The sequence below is a fragment of the Lepidochelys olivacea genome (assembly GCF_965140295.1).
Source record: "Lepidochelys olivacea isolate rLepOli2 genome assembly, chromosome: 1".
Taxonomy (NCBI): Eukaryota; Metazoa; Chordata; order Testudines; family Cheloniidae; genus Lepidochelys; species Lepidochelys olivacea.
In genome coordinates this window covers 183,342,801-183,367,517 of record NC_140411.1, presented here as the reverse complement: position 1 = coordinate 183,367,517, position 24,717 = coordinate 183,342,801, and the positions used below count along the sequence as shown (strand labels likewise).

Here is a 24,717-nt window from a genome sequence, read left to right as displayed (position 1 = left end):
GAATCTCGTCTTGGATCACGGCCTGTATCCGCTACTGCTATGAGCTGGCAAGGATGCATCTGCCAGTGATCGTGACAGCTCAATCAATTAGGGCACAGGCGTCGTCAGTTGCCTTCCTGGCGCAGGTGCCAATCAGAGATATCCGTTGGGCTGTGACGTGGTCATCCGTCCACATGTATGCGTAGCACTATGCGCTGGCCCAGCAGGCTCGAGACAATGCTGGGTTTGGCAGAGCAGTGCTGCAAGCTGCGAGACTGTGAACTGTGAGCCCACCTCCACTGATTCTGCTTGTGAGTTGCCTAAAATGGAATTGGCATGAGCAAGCACTTGAAGAAGAAAAAAGGGTTACCTACCTTTCATAACTGTTCTTCGAGATGTTTTGCTCCTGTCCATTCCATTACCCACCCTCCTGCCCCTCTGTCGGAGTTGGCAAGAAGGAGCAGAGAGGGTGGTGATGCCACACGAGTGCGGCACTCCAGAGGGCCCCACAGCTGTCCCTATAAGTACTGCTAAGGCAAAAATCTCCCACCATGCACGTGGGCGTTCACCTAGCATGGAATGGACATAAGCAACACATCTCAAAGATCAACAGTTATGAAAGGTAGGTAACCCTTTTTTCTGGGTGTGTGTGTGTGTATATATGTATATGTATAGATACTCTTGAAATGAAATCCTGGCTCTATTTAAAGTCAATGATAAAACTCCAACTGACCTCATTAGGGCGTCCTCAAGGCAGGGGACTGCCTCGTTCAGTTCGTATGCCTTCTAGTGGATCCCAGGGCCTCTGGGTGCTACTGCAGTATAACTTTTTAAAAACAATAAATGTTGAATACAGCTCTTTTCGGGTGGTTTCTGTGTGCCTTAAGACTGCAGTGTGGCACATTCAGTATGCTGTTGTATAGCAAACTAAAAATGTATATATGCAGTATATAATATCTATAACCAATGGAATGCTCCTTCTACTTGCAAGGAGATCCCGTAGATAATGGAATAATCTTGCCAAATGTCAGATGTTGAACTTCTGAGGCAAGTTTCAGTGAGTTGCTCTTTACTAGTGTGTTTAACCTTTCTCTTAACTTTTTTTTATAAGTCTTTTCTACACTTGTGTTTTGACATATGTAATGCATGCAAATAAAATTGTAAAAAAGTTTTTAAAATTAACTGGTGTACATTTTTTTTCTTGAAAATGACAACTTTATATACAGAGGCCTGTAAGACACATTGTGCTGTCTATAGCACTGTAAATGAAATTGATCTTAGACGGTGCAGGAAACATGACCCAGTTTTGAGGCATGACACCCATGAGCAAATTTACAGAAGTGATACTAGGGGATGGGCATTAGGGAGGTATGAGTATATTGTTTAGTATATCCTGGGGCTTCCCTCTTTTGAGTCACACAGCGGTTTCACGGTGAATATCTGTCTTCATAATAAAAGCTGTTGGGTAGATTAATCTTAAGAAAATAATAAAACTCTGTAAACATAAGCCTGTTTTCAATTGAAATAACCAAAAAATGGGACATCTTGAACCTTTCTATCACAAATTCTCTGCCACTGAAGAGACCAATTCTGAATCAGAACTTTAAATTAATCTCAGAATGGTGTCCAGATGTTGACATTTCTTCAAGGTGTAATATCTTAGTTGTCACTATGACTGATGAATGAATCCCTTTTGAATGAATGACTCTCAAAGTGGATATCTTTAATAAAACTCAGCATTATACCATGCTGCCATTCTCTATTTTTTCCTTGCTGTCAAAGAAAAAAAATAGTACCTTAACATTATTTGAGGGGGGGGGTTATGGAGGATGGGGTGTAGCTTTAAGTGTACTGGCATAAATAAATTTTGGAGACAGCATATTTCTGGCATTTTAGTTTTGTAGATAACACAGTAAATTGGAATTTGGCAGATGAGTAGACAATTTTGTGGTTGGATGTAAGCGTCAACATACAATAGGGTTGCCTGACTGTTTTTGGACTTATTAGCAAACTACCATCTATCTGAATACTGGAGTGTGTGGGGGAAGGCTAAGTGGTTGCAATCCGTGTGAGAACTATTTCAAGTTGTAAGAGCCTGATTCTGTTGCTCTTATTCACACTTGACCTCTTAAGTCCTGAAAACTGTGAGACTACTCAGGGTAAGGGTGGCAGAATCTGCCATCAACATCAAAGTAATCACTTCAAGGCTTGGACGTTGATGGTATTCTGGCATTACTAGTCTTCAGTGGGAGTAATTGGAGGAATTGAACAAAGTTCACATAACCTGCAACCACCTAGTACTATTTCTTTGTCCAGTAGCTCTCAAATATTTCTGGTATTAAAAGGCTCTTGCCTATGTCTTGCACTGCCGCTGGCCATGACCTGTGGGATGCTAAGCTTAATTAAGATCCTATTGTATTTATAGTGCTTGCAGTAGAAATTTTCAAACCTATAGGATATCTTCCTATATCCTATTATTGGTTATAGGCCACATGAGGAAAATTTCAAGGCTGCTTAGTGTGAGTGAAGTTCTCCTTTTATTGTTTAATAACCTTATGGCTTCTGGACTGTCAATCACAAGTTTCAGTGTGTAGGCTTAAACCACAGGCTGTTGCTGTAAAGTGAAGAAACTGTGGGCCAGGGGTAGTCAATTATTTTTTGTCAAGGTCCAAATTTTTTGGTCAAGGTATAGTCAAGGTCCAGACCCCAGAGAAAATAATAATAAAAAAAAAAATAAAAAAAATAAAAAATTGGGTCCATTCAAAAGCATCTGGTGGTCTGGATTTGGACCACGGTCCACCTATTGACTACCCCTACTGTAGGTGGAAGCGAGGCTGACGTTTTTGTACTGTAAACCTTGTGCTGTATCAGAATATTGGTAAGATAAGTTCAAGTGCATGAAGTAAATATCTGCTTTGTTTGGGGGGGAATGGGGGTAATACACAAAGGGATGTATAGTACCATAGTCTGAGGATGCCACTATACTCTGCCTAATCGAAAATACATGTGTGTATGCATTAAAATAAGTACGTGCCATGTGTAGCTATGAGTACCTACTATAAGTAACATGTTCACTAAATTTTCTAAAATGTATTTAATGTTGTTGTTTGAAAGGTATACCCTGTTTCATGACCGATTGAGGAACATTGAAGAAAATGAAGGCGGCCTTGATAAATTTTCAAAAAGTTACAAAACCTTTGGAGTCAATCAACTTGTGGATGGCGGACTATATTGCAAAGAGTGGGCTCCAGGGGCAGAAGGAGTGTTTCTTACTGGCGACTTCAGTAAGTATTTTGAAAGAATTTTCCATTTTGGTATTCTCATTCTCATTTTGAAAAGTGGGGCTGTCAAGTAGTTGAAAAAAATAATCACAATTAATTATGCAATTAATAGCGCCTTTAAACAATAACAAAATATCATTTATTTAAATATTTTTGGACATTTACTACATTTTCAAATATATTGATTTCAGTTACAACACAAAATACAAATTGTACAGTGCTCACTTTATATTTTTATTACAAATATTTGCACTAAAAAAGAAACAAAGGAAATAGTATTTTTCAATTCAGCTGATACAAGTATTGTAGTGCAATCTCTTTATCATGAAAGTGCAACTTATAAATGTAGCATTATATACCAAAAAATGTACTTGAAAATAAAACTGTGAAACGTCAGAGCCTAGAAGTCCACTCAGTCCTATTTCTTGTTCAGCCAATCGCTCAGACAAACAAGTTTGTTTACATTTACGGGAGACAGTACAGCCTGCTTTGTGTTTACAATGTCACCTGAAAGTGAGAACTGGCGTTCCCATGGCACTGTGTAGCTGACATGGCAAGATATTTGTGCCAGATGTGTTAAAGATTCATATGTCCCTTCATGCTTCACCCACCATTTTAGAGGAAATATGTCCATGCTGATGACTGGTTCTGCTCAGTAATGATCTAAAGCAGTGCAGACTGATGCCTGTTCATTTTCATCATCAGAGTCAGAAGCCACCACTAGAAAGTTGATTTTCTTTTTTGGTGGTTCGGGTTCTGTAGTTACCACATCAGAGTGTTGCTCTTAAGACTTCTGAAAGCATCCTCAACAGTTGTACCTCTCAGATTTTAGAAGGCACTTCAGATTCTTAAATTTTGGGTCTAGTGCTGTAGCTATTTTTAGAAATCTCAAATTGGTACCTTTTTACGTTTTGTCAGATCTGCAGTGAAAGTGTTCTTAAATTCAGCAACATGTGCTGGGTTGTCATTCAAGACTGCCGTAACACAAAATATATGGTAGAATAGAGGTGAAACAGAGCAGGAGATATACAATTCTCCCCCCAAGAAGTTGTCATAAATTTAATTAACACATGATTTTTTTTAACAAGCACTGTCAGCATGGAAACATCTCCTCTGGAATGGTGGCTGAAGCATGAAGGGGCATATGAATATTTAGCTTACCTGGCACATAATACCTTGCAATGTTGGCTACAAAAGTGCCATATGAACACCCTGTTCTCACTTTCAGGTGGCATTGTAAATAAGAAGCAGAGAGCATTCTCCCATAAATGTAAACAAACTTGTTTGTCTTAGTGGTTGGCTGAACAAGAAGCAGGATTGATTGGACTTGTAGGATCTAAAGTTTTACATTGGTTTGTTTTTGAGTGCAGTTATCTAACAAAAAAAAATTTACATTTGTAAATAATAATGAAATAATTATAAATAGTAATGAAATAATAATTTCACAATAAAGAGATTGCATTATAGTACTTGTATTAGCTGAATTGAAAAATACTATTTCTTTTATCATTTTTACAGTGCAAATATTTGTCCCCTGCTCTGTTTTACCCACATTCTGCTATATATTTCATGTTATAGTAGTCTCGAGTGATGCCCCCAGCACATGTTGTTGATTTTAAGAACGCTTTCACTGCAGAGCTGACTAAAAGCAAAAAGGTACCAATGTGAGATTTTAAAAGATAGCTACAACACTCGACCCAAGGTTTAAGAATCTGAAGTGCCTTCCAAAATCTGAGAGGGACAAGGTGTAAAACCATGCTTTCAGAAGTTTTAAAAGAGCAACACTCCAATGCGGAAAGTACAGAACCTGAACCATCAAAAGGGAAAATCAACCTTGTAATGCTGGCATTTGACCCAGATAATGAAAATGAACATGTATCGGTTCGCACTGCTTTGGAATCTTATCGAGCAGAACCCGTCGTCAGCATGGATGCATATCCCCTAGAATGGTGGTTGAAGTATGAAGGCACATATGAATCTTTAGTGCATCTGGCACATTAATATCTTGCGATTCCAACTACAACAGTGCCATGCGAACCCTTTGTTCTCACTTGCAGGTGACGTAAACACAAAGCAGGCTGTAGTGTCTCCCGTAAATGTAAACAAATGTGTTTGTCTGAGCGATTGGCTTAACAAGAAGTAGGACTAAGTGGACTTGCAGTCTCTAAAATTTTACATTGTTTTAATTTTTGAATTCATTGTTTTTGTACATAATTCTACATTTTTAAGTTCAACTTTAATGATAGAGATTACACTACAGTACTTGTATTAGGTGAATTGAAAAATACTATTTCTGTGGTTTTTTTTACAGTGCAAATACTTGTAATCAAGTAAATATAAGGTGATCACTGTACACTTTGTATTCTGTGTTGTAACTGAAGTCAATATATTTGAAAAAGTAGAAAACATCCAAAAATATTTACACAATAATAGAATATCATTTATTTAACAGTGCGATTAATCGCAATTAATTTTTTTGGTCGCTTGACACCCTGATTGCCATATTTGGGCTCGGGAAGGAATTTTCCTCCAGGGCGCAGATTGGAAGGGGCCCTGGAGGTTTTTCGCCTTTTTCTGTAGCATGGGGCACGGGTCACTTGCTGGAGGATTCTCTGCTCCTTGAAGTCTTTAAACCACAATTTGAGGACGTCAATAGCTCAGACATAAGTGAGAGGTTTTTCGCAGGAGTGGGTGGGTGAAATTCTGTGGCCTGCGTTGTGCAGGAGGTCAGACTCAATCATAATCATCCCTTCTGACCGTAGTATCTATGAATCTATATTGCATTTTTTAACAGTGCAATTAAAACTGCTATTAATCACAATTTTTTTTACATCATGATTAAATTTTTTTGAGTTAATGGTATGAGTTACCTGCAATTAATTACAGGTTTCAGAGTAACAGCCGTGTTAGTCTGTATTTGCAAAAAGAAAAGGAGTACTTGTGGCACCTTAGAGACTAACCAAATTATTTGAGCATGAGCTTTCGTGAGCTCACGAAAGCTCATGCTCAAATAAATTGGTTAGTCTCTAAGGTGCCACAAGTACTCCTTTTCTTTCTGCAATTAACTGGCAGCCCCAATGAAAAAGATATGAAAATCTAACTAAGTTTACATGTTCCATGATGTGAGTTGCCAGGATATTGGTAAAATGTTATCTGAAGCTTTTAATAGAAAGGAAGAAGAGAATAAGCTGTTAACGCCCATTATATTTCAGAAACTAATCTTAAAATATGTTTTTACACAGTTCTTGCTTTTACCATAATGGCTAATCCCTGTAGGATCAATTAATCTTCTGTCTCTTCAGAAATGAATCCTTGCAATTTGTTGCACTGTTTAATTATTCTGGATTTGATTTTCTCTAATGGATTTGGAAGGTTGTAAACAGTGGGCTGTTTGTTTAGGGAGGTGGTTATGGGATGAAACCTTCCCATCTGATTTAAATATGAACTACAGATCTCTTTATTTGGAATGAGGGTGTTTCAACATTGCCAAATCACTAATAAAATACAAAATTCAGTACCTCTCTGACTCTTTTTTTAATGTGTGAAAAGACTTTACCTTGTGCTTGGAAATCTAGATTTTTGCATACACACCTCTAATTAGCTACTGAGATGGGAACAGCTGTCCATAATGAAGTCGATACCACAATACCACATCTCCTTGTGGTATTGTCTTTTGAATAGCCCCCATCCTTTACCAGAATAAGATGTAATGATGCAGTGAAATAGTTGTAAATGGTTCTTTACATTGCTTGGCAAAATGGATATAGTAGAGGAAATATAAAAAGAATAATCAACACAAAGAACTGCTTTATTAAAAACTAGCTTCCAGATGTGGTGGTGGTGTGATGCCATTTTGTTGCTTCTTGCCACCTGGAAGCGATAGTGCAAAGAGTGGCTCGATGAGACATGGAAGGATAAGAATGGGAGAGAATGTAATGTAGAGCCTTGAAAGCAAGGACAAGTAACTTAGACTTGACGTGATGAAGGAGGAGGAGCCAATGGAGCAATGCGAAGATAGGATGATAGGTTGGATCAGCTGTCCAGAAATATTATTTTAATAGCTCCTTTTTGTACTGGATTAGGATTAGGAATCATGTAGAGTTTAGAGAAACAGAAAGGAGATGGTGCAGGCCTGGATTAGAGCTTTAGCTGTAGACGCAGGAACTTTGTTGAGGAAGTGGCCAGATTTAGACATGACCTGAATGTTTGGAGAAAACTACCCGGAAGAGTCTAAGATCTTCTGTTTAAAAGGTGGAGTGTGGTGGGGGAGGATGGCTAATTCCACATTTACAGAGGAAAGGGGTGTGTCAAGGAGTTCTAGTGAAAAGTAGTTGAGAGAAAACAGGATTTTGTTTTTGGCAAAGTTAAATTTTAGATCTAATAAATGCTGGGAGGCTAGTCACAATTGAGAAGAGATGGGATTGATAGCTTCAAGCGTCAGGTCTGTATTTATGTGAATATGTTGAATATAAAAGAAGAGGTTGTCAAGAACAAAGCCCTGAGCAAGTCCCACTTGGAATGGGGAGGAGGAAGGTCTACCACTGAAGGAATGGCCAGAGGATGGGGGAGGAGGAGATGATGATGATGTTTGGAATAGACAAGGGAGACATAGCTGTTAAGGAAGAAGAGGTAAACATATTAAAGAGGTCAAAGGGGGAGGATGACATACTCTGAATTTTGATCAGTGAAAGGTAGTTATCCCTCTGCAAGAGAAACATTGATGCTGTGGGGAGGCCAGAAGCCAGCTTAGAGGGGATCGAAGATGGAATTGAGAGAGGAATTTGGTAAAATGTAGACACCCATACCTAAAGATAGTAGTCATGTCATTTTGTGTTGGAGGTAGTGGGTGGAGAAGAGGGAAGGAGTTGGGGCTATACAGGGGAACAGCATGGCTTTTTTTTAATAATCTGAGCTGGGGAGACATTTATTCAGAACAGAGGGGAAAGATTAAAAGCTCGCTGCTACTCTTTGGCCAGTCTAAGGTGTTGTGTGGCTTTTTTTTTTTTTTTTGGCTTTTTGTTTTTAAACAAATTGCTTCTTTAGCAAACTTGTTTTTCAGCCATGTGTATCTGTGTTTACTCATGATCCTTCACAATCCCAATCTATTTTCTCCTCTCCCCCAGTTAATTGGGGCCTGGATTTTACCCCATTAAGCCAATGGGAGTTCTGATATTGACTTCAATTGGACCAGGATTTCATTCATAAAATCTCCATCTTTGAACTTTTGCCCATTTGATTGGACTTGCCAAAGGAGTTTTATTACTTTCAAAACTTTGGTTTGCCTAGATACCGTCTCTCTCTCTCTAATACCAATCCACCTTTACCTACATTAATATTGAAAATCCATTAAATGTTTTTCTGCATGTACATTTAAAAGAGCAAAGTTATGTTTCAGATATCATTGACTGTTGCAGAAGAAATGTGAATTCAGGCCTTAGCTAAGAGAAAATGCATTTTATCATTGTTTTAAAATATAAACAAACTTACAAAACTACATCTGAGCATTCTGTCTAAAGATTTTAATAGTTAAATCCCTTTACAAAATAACTGGTAATGCACTTCAGGAGTGAGGAAATAACTGGACTATCATTTGGTTCATTTGGACCTGCAGTCAGATCACTTTTACATTTCAGATGAATTTCTTAGTAATGTGTGAAATTCATTTTTTATAGCACTACTTTTTGTGGAGTGCGGGGTCAGCATCAATAAACTAACAAAGGGAAAAAATTTATAGCCATACTAAAATGGTAGTTGAACCTCATTTTCCAGGTGTAGAAAATGGCAGGTTGCAACTGCTTAATTATTTTTAAAGAGTTGGATGGAGTAATATCTAATGTTGATTATGGTCATTTGAATGTGCAGATTGATTGTTCAACAGAGCAAGATTATAGAAATTATGAACACTTCTGCTAAACATAGGAAAAGCCTTTTCCCCTTAGAATTGTATGTAACTCAATTGGTAAACTTATCTGTAAGTTATTTAGTGTTTTTTTGTCTTGATTATTTTTGTAATCTGTTTTGAAATCTGGTAGTGTTGACATTCTTTGGATTTAAAAACAAATACACTGTTACATAAAATGGCAAATTCAGACTGGATTTTAAAATCTGAATCTTATCACAATAGTACTGAAAGTTGGAAAAAGGGAGCCTGTAAACTTCATTCCTGTGGACTACGTTAGGAACAAGCAGAAGTATTGAGATTCTGTCTAAAGAAAAATGAGTTTACATTGTGGTAAACTCTAAAATGTACTTAGATTAGTTTTGGATAGTGGCGTATAGACAATTGTTTGTTGCTTGTGGCTATTATCAAGCCTGCATTTAAGCAAAATCGAAGGATTCAATTTTTCAATCTGTACTTTATTCAAAGTTTTAGCATTCAAATATGTGACTGTTACATACTGTCTAATTTTGTCATCTGTAACTCTTTGCCATTTAGTGTTGTTTTGCTTACCAGTTTTCATCTTCTCATTATACCAGTGTACAGGCACTTTAGGACGTTTGAGTTATGACGAATGGCACTTATGACACTTTGACACCCTGATTCGATTTAGGACTATAGGTTTCGAGTTTACGACGCTTGGTCCCACAATGGAGTAGATTGCGGTTCCGAGTTCCGACTTACAATTTGTTCCTTACAATTGCATTGTGTCGTAAGACCGAGGACTGCCTGCTTGAATAACGTTTTCAATGATCATGGCAGAAAGTGTCCCAAGCACACTTGTCACTCTATGGCTTCGGGTAGAGCCCAACTGAGAATACTTCTACAATGCTAAATGGATATAAAGAGATAAAAATATTTAAGTAAAATCAGTGTGTGTGAATCTAGAAAATGCTTTTCTTCAAGTGATGGCCCCTATATGGATTCCAAACATGGGTGTGAGTGCGTGCCACGCAATGGAGCCACAATGCCTTCCTAGCAGTTTCAGTTGAACTGCATGTGTGTCGTGTGTTTCCCTTCATGTTTGCAGCTGAGACTATAATAGGCTGTGGGGGTTGATGCTACTCCCCTTACGCCTCATGGATGGAGTCAGAAGCCCCGTTCCTTCTTGTTCTTAGCTTCACACACTCCCATCTTGTGTGGCCCCCACTCCCAAGAGGGCAGAGAGGAGGTACTTCGTCCCTGCTAAAGTAGCAGACATTGTTTACCCACTCACCTCCCAACTCCCTGGTGGTCCGCACAGTGGCAGAGAAGGCCTGCCAGCAGCCACAGAAATCCACTCTCCCAGACAGGACGGTGAAGAAGATAGACCTGCTCAGCAGGAAATTCTGTTCCTCAGTGGGGCTCCAATTTCGTATCTCCAATTATTAAGCTCTGCTAGTGAAATGACTTTCACAATTACACTGAACTATTTGAGTTCAAAGACCAGCTGCCACCAGACAGCAGCAGTTCCAAGTGCTACTGGATGAGGGGAGACTGGCAAAGGTGGGCTGTGGATGCTGTTGACGCTGCTTCTTGTTCTCTGGCAGTCGGGTTCGTGCTCCGAAGGGACACCTGGCTGCAGTTGTCCTCTTTCCCCAAGGCGGTCCAAACCAGTATTGAGGACCTCCCCTTCGACACGCACACAAACTGCTCAACAAGAAAACAGACGAGTCCGTCCACTCTCTCATACTCTCGAGCCACTCTCGGGTCCCTTGGCCATGGCCTCTCCCCGGCATAATACCAACTCCAGCAGGAGTCTCCACATAGATGACACCAATAGCAGTGGTCACGTTACCCCACCTCTGCCACCACCACAGCCACCTCCTTGACCCTCTCCCAGCAGCAGTCAAAACAGCAGTTTTGATGCACAGGTTAAGAACAGCAAACCTTTCCTGATCTCTACTGCACCCCATATTGTCTTTGGGGCTGTCTTGCCCTATTCACCCACAATTGGGGCCAGATTACCACAAACAAGGAGAAGTCAGTGCTTGTACCTACCCAGACGATCTACTTTATTGGGGCATGGCTAGACTCCATCACTCTGAGCCCTCCTCCTGAAGGAATGCTTCTCCACACTGAATTCCATAATTGCAGACCTACACCGCAACCCCATACCACCATCCACTGCTCACTCTTTCTCCTTGGACCTATGGCAACCTGTGCCTTAGTGACACCATATGCTCAGCTCCACCTGTGTTGCCTACCGGTGTGACTTCTTTCAATCTAAAGACCACACGGAGACTGGACAGCAGAGTCCTGTTCCCTAAAAGGTTCTGTCCTCCTTCACATGGTGTACCGACCCTTCCAAGGTCGTGGTCGGGTACTCCCTTTATATTTCCTACCCCACAATCCACCATCACCACGGATGCCTCTCTTGCAGGTTGGGGAGCCCACTTAGACCACCACGCAGCCCAGGGCGTCTGGTCAACATTAGAGGCCAGGACGCATATCAACGTTGTGGAGTTGAAGGTAGTCCATTTTGTGAGGCAAATGTTCCTCCCTCTCATTGGTCCTGTCACATTTAACTGCTCTCCAGCAACGTTGCAGCGGTAGTTTACATCAATAAGGACGGAAGCACCACGTCTCTCTCCTTCTCTTCCGAGTCCATCTACCTTTGGAACTGGTACATCAAGTCCTACTCCAGGCTGTGTACCTCCCGGGCACCCAAAACTCCCTGGCAGATGCATTCAGCAGGACTCTCTCTATGTGAACCTTGAGTAGGAATTGCACAATGCCTTGCCTGGGACCTCTTCATGACCCACGAGAACCACAAACTGGCCATTTATTGCTCCAGAGGGGAGAACTCACAGGACAAAGTCCTTCTTCCCTAGACTGGAGACCTACGCTACACCTTTCCCAGTCCTCTTTTCCTGCAAGTCCTATGCAAAATTCACTGGGACAGAGCTACAGTAATACTCATGGCCCTGTTCTGGCCCCATCAGTATTGGTTCACGGACCTCCTGCGACTCTCTGCTTTCACACCTCACTGCCTTCGCACACAACTGGATCTCCTCATGCAAGATCGGGACCTCTTCACTTCACTTTACAACTTGGCTTTTGGATGGGGCTCGAGGATAGACAAGGCATGCTCTGCCCCAGTGAGACACATACTAAAACAAATGAGGGCATCTGCCAGAGCTTGCTACCAGGCGAAGTGGAAGTGATTTACCTCATGGCCTCACCCGCTGGGGATGATAGCTATACTTTATTGTCCTCAACTACCTTTTTGAATTCAAAATGTCGGGCTTGAGCTTCAGCTCCATATGGGTTCTCCTGGCAGTGCTCAGTGCCTTTCTCCCTCAATGGATGGTGCCTCTGTTCACACACCCTACCACTGTCTCTGTTTCCTAAAGGTTCTACTCAATACCTTCCCATCAGTCCTCAAGGCCACACTTGGATGGGACCTTAATCTCCTTTTTTCCTCTCTCACAAAGCCCCCTTTTGAGCCCCTGGCATTTTCTCTCTTATAGCTCCATGAAAGTGATCTTCTTAGTGGCCATCACCTGGGCTAGATGGGTCAGCAAATTGGCAGCCATGACAGCAGACTCCCCTTACATGGTCTTCCACAAGGATAAGGTTTCCTTGTGGCTGCACCCAAAATTCGTACCTAAAGTAGTGTCCGAATTCCACCTTAAGTGCATCCACCTCTTTGTTTTCTATCCCAAACTCCATGCCTCCGACATGGAGAGAGCACTACACTCCCTTGATGTCAGCCATGCACTGGCATTTACCTCCAGCTTACCCATAGCTTTCGGGCATCACCAAGACTCTTTCTAGCCATTGCCGATCGCTGCAAAGGACAAGCCCTCTCCTTATAACAAAACTCCCAGATGAGTCTCCAGGTGCATTCACAAATGTTACACATGCACCAGCGTGCCTCCACTTGATGGAGTCATGGCACGCAGCCACATCAGCCTGCTTCCTGGACATCGCATGGCATGACATCTGTGGTGCTGCAACGGAGCGCTCTGTACACATGTTCATGTCCCTGCACACCATCACCTCAGCCACAGCTGCAGATGCAGCTGTAGGCCATGCTGTACTACAGAGTATACTTCCTCGCACCCATCTCCATGCTGATCACTGCTCACTACTCACTCATATTTGGAATCTATATGGGAACCATCACTTGGGGAGGAGGTTACTTACCTGTAACTGGAGTTTCTTCAAGATGTGTTCCCTGTTTGGATTCTAATACTGGCTCTCCATACTCTCTGCTGTGGGCTAAACTAATCGGCAGTAAGAGGGATACTGGAGCGGCATTCACCCACATGGCTTATTATAACCTTGGATGCAAATACAGGGGGAACACACAATGCACGTGCAGGTCAATGGGCACTGCTAGGAAAACCTTATAACCCTGGCGCATGGAATCTAAATAGGGACTATGTATCTCAAAGAATCTCCTGTTACAAGTAAGTAACCTTCTTCTCTGACTAGTGCTTAAAGGTATTTCATGTAAAGTTGAAAAGCAGAAAAGTAGAGTAACGCTGCATTCAGTCATGCTCCCATTTGGTCTGAATAACCGAACTGATGAGGGGAGGGAGGGGAACAACTAGCTTTCGTTCAAACATTGTTTGTATTTCTACCAGAATGGATGGCTATGAAATAGGGCAGTACGGTACTTGGATTTTAACATGGCAATCAAATGTCAGCTTCCTTCTTGCTGGAATAATGCTAGTACCAAATGATAAATTACAAATATGGTTTATCTGCTGATAGACATAGCTGATGCCAGCTACCAAAACTGTTTCCGAGGCATTTGGGCCAGCAAAAATTTAAAATAACTGAACTTAAATCCTTTTTTTTTTTTTTTAAATCATTGGTGCTAAGGAGTTGTATATCTAAATTCTTAAAATGGTTAGTTTTATTAACGTCTCTATCATAATCATAGGGGTAGCTTAAATTCCTCCTTGCCTGTAAGGGGTTAAGAAGCTCAAGTAACCTGGTTGGCACCTGACCAAAGGAACCAATGGGGACAAAAGATACTTTTAAATCTGGTGGGGGGCAGAGGTTTTGTTTTGGGTTCTTTGTTTCTGTGACCATTCGTTCTTGGGACTAACAGGGACCGGGCATCGATCTATGTTCTCCAGATCTTTCTAAACAAGTCTCTCATATTTCGAACTTGGAGGCAAAGCATATTAGTTTGTTTTCTCAACTTGTGAATTTTCCCTTTGCTAGAGGGAGTTTTATCCCTGTTTTATTGTAACTTTGATAATAAGGCTATAGGGGGTTCCTCTGTGCTCTTTGAATTTTCTGCTACTCTGTAAGGTTAACTGGCAGCTGAAGTTTACAGAGGTGATTCTTTTACCTTTTTCTCTTTAAATCAAATCCTTCTTTTTAAGACCGACTGATTTTTTCCATTTTTCTAAGACCCAGGGGTTTGGTTCTGTAGTTCCTTTGTAATTAATTGGTGGGGATATATGCTCAAGCCTTCCCCAGGAAAGGGGGTGTAGGCTTGAGGGAATAGGATTCCAAGTGGTCCTTTCCCTGATTGTTTGTTTGTTAAATCACTTGGTGGTGGCCGCGATCCCAAGGCAAGAAAGGAATCTGTGTATTGGGGAAGTTTTAACCTAATCTGGTAAGAATAAGCTTAGGGGTCTTTCATGTGGGTCCCCACATCTGTACCCCAGAGTTCAGAGTGGGGAAGGAACCCTGACAGTATGAGGATACATCTACACTAGTGACTATATACAACTGCCCATAGAATCATTGAATATCAGGGTTGGAGAGGACCTCAGGAGGTCATCTAGTCCAACCCCATGCTCAAAGCAGGACCAATCCCCAACTAAATCATCCCAGCCAGGGCTTTGTCAAGCCTGATCTTAAAAATATCTAAGGAAGGAGATTCCACCACCTCCCTAGGCAACGCATTCCAGTGTTTCACCACCCTCCTAGTGAAAAAGTTTTTCCTAATATCCAACCTAAACCTCCCCAACTGCAACTTGAGACCATTATTCCTTGTTCTGTCATCAGCTACCACTGAGAACAGTCTAGATCCATCCTCTTTGGAACCCCCTTTCAGGTAGTTAAAAGCAGCTATCAAATCCCCCCTCATTCTTCTCTCTTGCAGACTAAACAATCCCAGTTCCCTCAGCCTCTCCTCTTAAGTCATGTGTTCCAGTGCCCCAAACATTTTTGTTGCCCTCCGCTGGACTTTTTCCAATTTTTCCCCATCCTTCTTGTAGTGTGGGGCCCAAAACTGGACACAGTACTCCAGATGAGGCCTCACCAATGTCGAATAGAGGGGAACGAACACGTTCCTTGATCTGTTGGCAATGCTCCTACATATACAACCCAAAATGCCATTGCCCTTCTTGGCAACAAGGGCACACTGTTGACTCGCATCCAGCTTCTCGTCCACTGTAACCCCTAGGTCCTTTTCTGCCGAACTGCTGCCGAGCCGTTCGGTCCCTAGTCTGTAGCGGTGCATGGGATTCGTCCATCCTAAGTGCAGGACTCTGCACTTATCCTTGTTGAACCTCATCAGATTTCTTATGACCCAATCCTCTAATTTGTCTAGGTCCCTCTGTATCCTATGCCTACCCTCCAGTGTATCTACCTCTCCTCCCAGTTTAGTGTCATCTGCGAACTTGCTGAGGGTGAAATCCACGCCATCCTCCAGATCATTAATGAAGATATTGAACAAAACCGGCCCGAGGACCTACCCTTGGGGCACTCCACTTGATACTGGCTGTCAGCTAGACATGGAGCCATTGGTCACTACCCGTTAAGCCCGACAATCTAGCCAGCTTTCTATCCACCTTTATAGTGCATTCATCCAGCCCATACTTCTTTAACTTGCTGGCAAGAATACTGTGGGAGACCATGTCAAAAGCTTTGCTAAAGTCAAGGAACAACACGTCCACTGCTTTCCCCTCATCCACAGTGCCAGTTATCTCGTCATAGAAGGCAAATAGATTAGTCAGGCATGACTTGCCCTTGGTGAATCCATGCAGACTGTTCCTGATCACTTTCCTCTTCTCTAAGTGCTTCAGAATTGATTCCTTGAGGACCTGCTCCATGATTTTTCCAGGGACTGAGGTGAGGCTGACTGGCCTGTAGTTCCCAGGATCCTCCTTCTTACCTCTTTTAAAGATGGGCACTACATTAGCCTTTTTCCAGTTGTCCGGGACTTCCCCCGATCGCCATGAGTTTTCAAAGATAATGGCCAATGGCTCTGCAATCACATCCGCCAACTCCTTTAGCACTCTTGGATGCAGCACATCCGGCCCCATGGACTTGTGCTCCTCCAGCTTTTCTAAATAGTCCCGAACCACTTTTTTCTCCCCAGAGGGCTGGTCACCTCCTCCCCATGCTGTGCTGCCCAGTGCAGCAGTCTGAGAGCCGACCTTGTTCGTGAAGACAGAGGCAGAAAAAGCATTGAGTACATTAGCTTTTTCCACATCCTCTGTCACTAGGTTGCCTCCCTCATTCAGCACTTTCCTTGACTTTCTTCTTGTTGCTAACATACCTGAAGAAACCCTTCTTGTTACTCTTAACATCTCTTGCTAGCTGCAACTCCAGGTGTGATTTGGACTTCCTGATTTCACTCCTGCATCCCCGAGCAATATTTTTATACTCTTCCCTGGTCGTTTGTCAAATCTTCCACTTCTTGTAAGCTTCTTTTGTGTGTTTAAGATCAGCAAGGATTTCACTGTTAAGCCAAGCTGGTCGCCTGCCATATTTACTATTCTTTCTACACATCGGAATGGTTTGTCCCTGTAACCTCAATAAGGATTCTTTAAAATACAGCTAGCTCTCCTGGACTCCTTTCCCCCTCATGTTATTCTCCCAGGGGATCCTGCCCATCAGTTCCCTGAGGGAGTCGAAGTCTGCTTTTCTGAAGTCCAGGGTCTGTATTCTGCTGCTCTCCTTTCTTCCCTCTGTCAGGATCCTGAACTCGACCATCTCATGGTCACTGCCTCCCAGGTTCCCATCCACTTTAGCTTCCCCTACTAATTCTTCCCGGTTTGTGAGCAGCAGGTCAAGAAGAGCTCTGCCCCTGGTTGGTTCCTCCAGCACTTGCACCAGGAAATTGTCCCCTACACTTTCCAAAAACTTCCTCGATTGTCTGTGCACCGCTGTATTGCTCTCCCAGCAGATATCAGGGTGATTGAAGTCGCCCATGAGAACCAGGACCTGCAATCTAGTAACTTCTGTGAGTTGCCAGAAGAAAGCATCGTCCACCTCATCCCCCTGGTCCGGTGGTCTATAGCAGACTCCCACCACGACATCACCCTTGTTGCTCACACTTCTAAACTTAATCCAGAGACACTCAGGTTTTTCTGCAGTTTCATACTTGAGCTCTGAGCCGTCCTTGTACAGTCCCTTACATACAGTGCAACTCCCCCACCTTTTCTGCCCTGCCTGTCCTTCCTGAACAGTTTATATCCATCCATGACAGTACTCTCGTCATGTGAGTTATCCCACCATGTACGGGGTTGTTCCATAAGCCCCGTATAGTCCATACCTAACCCCCAGAAGCATTGTCTAAAGGCGAGAAGAGGGTAAGTAAGCTAGAATGCTGGAGAGATGTGGGTAAGTAAACACCTCCTCTATGGCATGATCCCACGCCCATGTGTAGTGTGTATGTGGATAAGGGTTCTGTACAAGGTTTAAATTTTCAGTAGTTCTCCATCCCCAATTCCGAGAACACTTTTCTGGACCCTTATCAATCTGTAAAGGTCTTTGTCTGCCCCATCTTCTCTCCCCGCTCCATTTTCATTGCTAGTAGTGAGCTGCACTGACCACATCTGAACACCTTTCTGCTGCACTCTTTAGATCAATATAGGTGAATGTGGATCCTGCTCTGAGAGCAGCCACCTGGCCTACTGACCACATGCAGGTGCTGATCTCTGTTTGGTCCCAATACGCTGTTCTCTGCATCTTCTCCTGGAGCAGCAGGAATGTTCACCTATGCAGGGAAACTTCATGGAGGCTGGAGAAGGAGGACGATGAGGGGATTCTGACAAGAGCTGGGACCACATCAAACACTTGAAGCTTCTATACAGGAGGCCAAAGGCTGGAACAGTCACTCCAGTAGTGCTAGTCATACATGCCCCCTCTATGAGGAGCTTGACTGGGTGATGTCAAGGGTTTCCAGTACAGAACATGAAGTAGCTCAAAATCCCTTCTTCTGCCTTACTGGCCTCATTGTCTCATGTGATGCTTATGAGGTGCCAGGGGAGGAGACAGCGGGAATGTGGAGGAAGTCCCAGAAAATGAGCATGTGATTTTGCACCACTACCTGGAGGAACTGGTTGAAGAAGCTTCCCCAACAAACCCAAGTGAAGCCCCAAGCCATGGCAGGAACCAGAACCCAAGGCTGGTAAGTTACAATGGACCCTCACCTTCCCCACCAATATTCCCTCTTAATGTGGTGCTAAATTCCTGACTTTAAGAATCAGGGTATTTGAACTACTGTGAACTGACATTTCCTCCCTGGACATATACCATGCATTGCCATGTCTTCTGCGTTTGAATTGCAGTGCTGCAGATATGGTACTGTCATGCCCCATTCTCTTTTTGAACTCCTCCACCTTCCCCCTCCCTCACATCTCCACTCCAAAATGGTCCCCAACCAAGACATGGTTATAAATCAATGATTTATCCATTTCTGGCAAACCTCTATTATGGATGTGGCTAAAGCTATTTCTTAAACAGATTATTAAGGAAAAATTATTGGGCCCCTGAGTCTGCACACTTCTTGCCTTGCAGACAGGTAGGTAGGGTTGCAGATGTGGGACAGGCAGGCGAGGGGCTATTTGGTGATGGGACAGTTGTAGAAAGCTTTTATAGTTGTTTGTCTAAAGTTAGGAACAGCTGCTTTTTGTCCCTTGGAAGATTACACAGTTCCAGTGCTTTCTTCCCTACCTCCTCTCCCTCGATTTTACCAACCCCTTACAAATGGGGGAGAGATCAGGATGGGATGTGGAGTTGGGGTAAGGTTGGCAAGGGAACAAAGTACAGATATAGAATATATATAGATACTTTTTGGTTGTCTGAGGAAACGTTAGTCACAGCAGTTCTTTCTCCTTTGGAAGATGATATGGGAGAAGGATCCAGTCTGGAGATTGGACGATCACCATGCAATGTCTTTTTGCAGTGGAAAGGGTGCTTGTGGTGCTGAACTGAAACTTTAGGGAACAAAATAAAGTTGTGGGGTATCTTTCTTTCCTTGTCCATTTCACCATTGTTCGTCTGGCTCAGGGACAGAATTATCTGATGCTGTGGTAGGGAAGTTGGTGTTCAAGCTTCACGTCTCTTTGTATGGAAATTCTGTATGCAACCTGAGAATAGTACATATCCAGCTGTATTGTCTCCCAGTAGAGCCCTGTGCGGTTACAAAATTTATATCCACATCCAATCCGCAAATACAGCCCACAGGTATCTGCAGATTTGCGGGGCTCTAGATATAACATTTGGATTCACATCTATCCGTGATCCACAAACATGGTCTGCTGATATTCTCGGATATAAAGCGGATCTCCACAGATTTTCAGAGATCTACCTGCAAATATGTCAGCAAACTTCTGATGTAACAGAAACTCCAGCTGGGCCTTGTGGTTTAATGGCAGTGCAAATCTGCTTAGTCCTGCTTCACAGCTGACCAAACTCCATGATTCAGTAATATGTAGAGGGGTGGCCATTAGCAGAAACATCTCTATGGTATATATAGCCAGATCTCCTGCATAGGACTAGGAAGCCCCTTCTCTTTTTTCCTTTCTGGTACCTTGAAAACCCCCATGTTTTCCAGTTGTTGGCCAGCTTTCAAAGAAGAAATTACAAACTGGTAACACAGGCCCTGGAAGGAACTATTTCTCTGCTCTCTTCTTTCCTCTCTCCTCCCTTTCCATCCCCACCCTCCAACTCTGAGACACTATGAACATGTAAAAACTACTTGTACAGTTTTTCTGCCACTATTAGCCTCTGCTCCTTCCTCATGGGCTGCAAAAGCTGTTTGAGAAACAAGCGTAGTCTAACAGTCTCATTCTTGGGATACTGAAAAGTGTCCAAGCGTGGCCTTCTAGAGCAATGTTTTATATTAGGTGCTGGGAATTCTTGGCTTCTTCAAAAGGGGGAAAAGAAAATGTAATACTACCCTTGTCTTTGAATTGGCAGGACCTTCAGTCTCAAGAGGGAAACCATGCTGCCGGGAGGGCCAGAGAAGCACCCAGAGACAGACAGGACCTTGGAAGAGTGGCTCGTAGGAATGGACAGGAGGAACCAAGAGTAGTTTGAATCCCTCAGGGCAGAAAAGGAGTGGGCTTTTCAGCAGGAGAAGACACTATTGAACAATTTCATGGAGCAAGAGGCACACCGTAGGGAATGGGAGCATTTTCCCATAAAGAGGCTGGCTGGCTGACTAGGTGGCTGAATAAGTTCAGGGTCTGTCTGTCTGCCAAGGCCCCAGGATCAGTTGATGATCAACAAACTCTGCTGCCCCACACCATCACCTCCTCCTTCTCCTCCTCTGGCTGATGCCCAAGGTGTTCCTTAGCCAGAAGATCTTGTTTCAAGGATTCCTTCTACAAGAGGCTGAGATGAAAACATGGAGCCTGCAGGACTATTGGGATCTCACCCTCCACTGGCACATGAAACCCTATGTAGGGGACTCCCTTGAGTGACCGGATGGGGAACAATGAATCTGCAGGAGTCTCAAAACCTACCAAGTAATTGCCTCCCAAACACCTCACAAGAGACATCTCCAGTTTCCCCCATGTCATTTCTTCTCCCCACCCCCACTTGTTTCACCCTCTTGCCCTTGTCAGGAGGAGGGCAAGTAGATGGGTGCAATAACATTTGGGTGGTGTTCTGTCACTTAACTTTTGTAAAGATTTGTTGACCTTTCTTTTTAAAAATATTTAAGTTACACATTCCATCTCATACTTTTATTATATGTTGTCATAAATATAAAGGGAAGGGTAATCACCTTTAGAGTCCCTCCTGGCCAGAGGAAAAATCCTTTCACCTGTAAAGGGTTAAGAAGCTAGGATAACCTTGCTGGCACCTGACTAAAATGACCAATAAGGAGACCAGATACTTTCAAAAGCTGGGAGGAGGGGGAAAAACAAAGGGTCTGTCTGTGTGATGCTTTTGTCGGGGACAGAACAGGAATGGAGTCTTAGAACTTAGTAAGTAAGCTAGCTAGATATGTGTTAGATTATGATTTCTTTAAATGGCTGTGAAAATTAAGCTGAGCTGAATAGAATGAATATTCCTGTCTGTGTGTCTTTTTTGTAACTTAAGGTTTTGCCTAGAGGGATTCTCTATGTTTTGAATCTAATTACCCTGTAAGGTATTTACCATCCTGATTTTACAGGGGTGATTCTTTTTTACTTCTATTAAAAGTCTTCTTGTAAGAAAACTGAATGCTTTTTCATTGTTCTTAAGATCCAAGGGTTTGGGTCTGTGGTCACCTATGCAAAGTAGTGAGGATTTTTACAAACCTTCCCCAGTAAGTGGGGTGCAAGGGTTGGGAGGATTTTGGGGGGGAAAGATGTTTCCAAACAATGCTTTCCTAATAAAAATAAACCCAGATAAATGTTTGGTGGTGGCAGTGGAAGTCCAAGGGTAAAATAGTTTGTACCTTGGGGAAGTTTTAACCTAAGCTGGTAAAAGTAAGCTGAGGAGGTTTTCATGCAGGTCCCCACATCTGTACCCTAGAGTTCAGAGTGGGGAAGGAGCCGTGACCCATGTTATGATTTCCTTGGTTTGTCTGTGGCCATTCTGTGATGGGTTGGATCACAGAAAACCCCTTGGGAACTCCCAACTGATGTGCTGGGACTATCTCTGAGCCTGCTTTCCCTGCCAGCGAAGGACTTCAGTGTCCTGCCTGGTTTGAGCCAGACATGCTTGCCTGCTACAAACCCAGACCCAGGTCTGAACCACGTCCCCCAACAGCTACCGGCTTAACTGAAAACAGCTTAAGAAGTGTTCCTGTCTCTAACGCTCAGATGCTCAACTCCCAATGGGGTCCAAACCCCAAATAAATCCGTTTTACTCTGTAAAAAGCTTACACAGGATAAACTCATAAATCATTTGCCCTCTAAAACACTGATAGAGAGAGATGCACAGCTGTTTGCCCCCCAGGGTATTAATACACACTCTGGGTTAATTAATAAGTAAAAAGTAATTTCACTAAATACAAAAAAGTAGGAAGTAATAACAGACAGAACAAAGTGAATTACCAAGCAAAATAAAATAAAACACACAAGTCTAAACCTAATACAGTAAGAAAGTGATTACAGATGAAGCCTCACCCTCAGAGATGTTCCAGTAAGCTTCTTTTACAGACTAGTCTCCTTCTAGTCTGGGTCCAGCAATCACTCACACCCCAGTGGTTACTATCCTTTCTCCAGTTTCTTTCAGGTACCCTTTGGGGGTGGAGAGGCTCTCTCTTGAGCCAGCTGAAGACAAAATGGAGGGATCTCCTAGGGTTTTAAATAGACTTTCTCTTGTGGGTGGACACCCCTCCTTCACCCTGTGTAGAATCCAGCTACAAAATGGAGTTTTGGAGTCAGATGGGCAAGTCGCGTGTCCATGCATAACTCAACTTACAGGCAGCAGCCATTGTTCACATGCTACCTTGAACATCCTCAGAAGATTTCTTATGTGGATTGGAGTCTTCCAAGATCCATTGTCCATTAAATGTTTCTTGATTTGGGCACTTAACTTGCAAATTCCTTTCTAAAGAAGCTGACCAAATGCCTTACTAAGGCTACTTAAAATCATCAAGTACACCGCCAATATTCATAACTTTGAGTACAAAAATGATACATGCATACAAATAGGATGAATATATTCAGTAGATCATAACCTTTGCAGAGATGTGTTACATGGCATATGTAGCATAAACCATATTCCAGTTATATCATATTTACATTCGTAAGCATATTTCCATAAAGCATTATGGGGTGCAATGTCATACCTTCCTTGCTAAGTATGATGAACGGAAGATGTTTTCAGGTTTGGGATTGGGCCCCACAATTTACAGCTCATGAAATTGAATGTTATATAACTGTCTGGTGCATGATAAAGGAAACATCATCATCTCCAGGTTTAGAAAGATCTGAAGTTGCAAGGATACACAGGAGGAATAGGGAGAGTGCATTTAGTGTTGTGTGTGTAATGTAGAAGTATAGTAAACACCACTACTAGTTTTCAATGGAGCAGAAGCCTAAATCACAGAAAAGAGGTAATGTATGACTTTGTGGCTTAGCTTTGTGGCTGACGTGAAGAAAATCAAAACACAGTGCTAGTAACAATACAGGCAATGGCTGCATCTACCACTACCCTGGCTATAAAGGACCACTCCTCTCCTGCCCTTTCAACTATGGTAGGGATTAGTGCTTTATAACAGGGGCTAAGTGCAGTTGGCACCACTGGCAATAAACAATTTAAAAAAACTAGACAGGCTGGATATTGCCGCCACCCTGCTCCCAAGCAAATGTTGATAAGGTCGTTAAGAGAGAGTGAGTGCTTCCAATAAGAAGTTCGTAAAAATGTGTGAATGGAGAAGACAAAAAACATTGCACAGTGACCACATTACAACTCTGCTGCCACAGCACGAACTGAACCCAAGGTGATAACCCAGTGGAGATATTCTGTTACTTGTTTGGAATGTCATAGGAGGTAATGACTGTCAGCTGCAGGAACAAAGCCCTCACAAAGCTATGTGGACTCAGAAGTATGTATGAATGTTGCCTCCCGCATTTCCAGCAGCTGTACAGGATGTGACTGTGTCCTTCAGTTGAGGTAGAAGGCATCCTCCTCCTTCCTGCTATTCCAAGATGTGAGGCACCCTTGGTTTCCCTTGCCTGCTGGCAACTAGGACTGATGTGTATGTAGGTGGCTTCTGGTTCAGAGTTTGTAAACTGAACTTGTCCACTCAGGGCAGAAGCACTTGCGTTTACCCTCACAAATGTTATTGAATGTTCAGCAGGTGATGATTATGTGAATGAGGTTGGTCACGTTGGCATCCAAATGGATACATAAGGAGAGCAACAAACTCTCTAATCCTTCCAAATGTGAACTCCATAGACATTCTGCAGCTACTGAGTTTGCAATTGAATTCCCTTTTTCCAGAGTCCTTAATATCAGGGTCTGGTTTCATGAATCAAGTCAGGATCGGGTATGTGGGGTTCCCAAGAGTAACAGTTGGCATAGATACACCACACAGAACAATATCATTTCTGAAGAATAAGTCTCTTCTCCCTCCCGCACCTCTCCCTTCTAGTCCAATCCTAATGTCCATGTCATGGCATTATGAACCTTTCCAATGTTTCCCACATTTATATTGATGAATCTGCCTCTGTGGTCCACTAAGCCATGCAGAATGAGTGATTAGTAACCTTTTCAGTTCACATTTGCACCTTGTGGTGGGGGAAGTACAGGGATATGGGTGCCATCGATAGCCTACACACAGTTTGGAGATGCTATTCTCTGAAATCCAGCTATTATTTCTGGAACATTTCTTATGGTAATCACTCATGAGTAAATGAGTGTTTAATTGCCTCACAAACCTGCACAATC

The 24,717-nt window shown here is 42.7% G+C and overlaps 1 protein-coding gene across 1 annotated transcript in view; it reads left to right on the top strand.

Moving 5' to 3' along the window:
* The window catches only part of GBE1 (1,4-alpha-glucan branching enzyme 1), a 319,711-nt gene that overhangs the window by 77,217 nt on the left and 217,777 nt on the right, over window positions 1–24,717 (top strand). Inside the window, exon 2 of the mRNA XM_084624305.1 lies at window positions 3,094–3,263. Coding sequence (XP_084480431.1) covers window positions 3,094–3,263 — 170 coding nt within the window. The remainder of the gene's footprint in view (window positions 1–3,093; window positions 3,264–24,717) is intronic.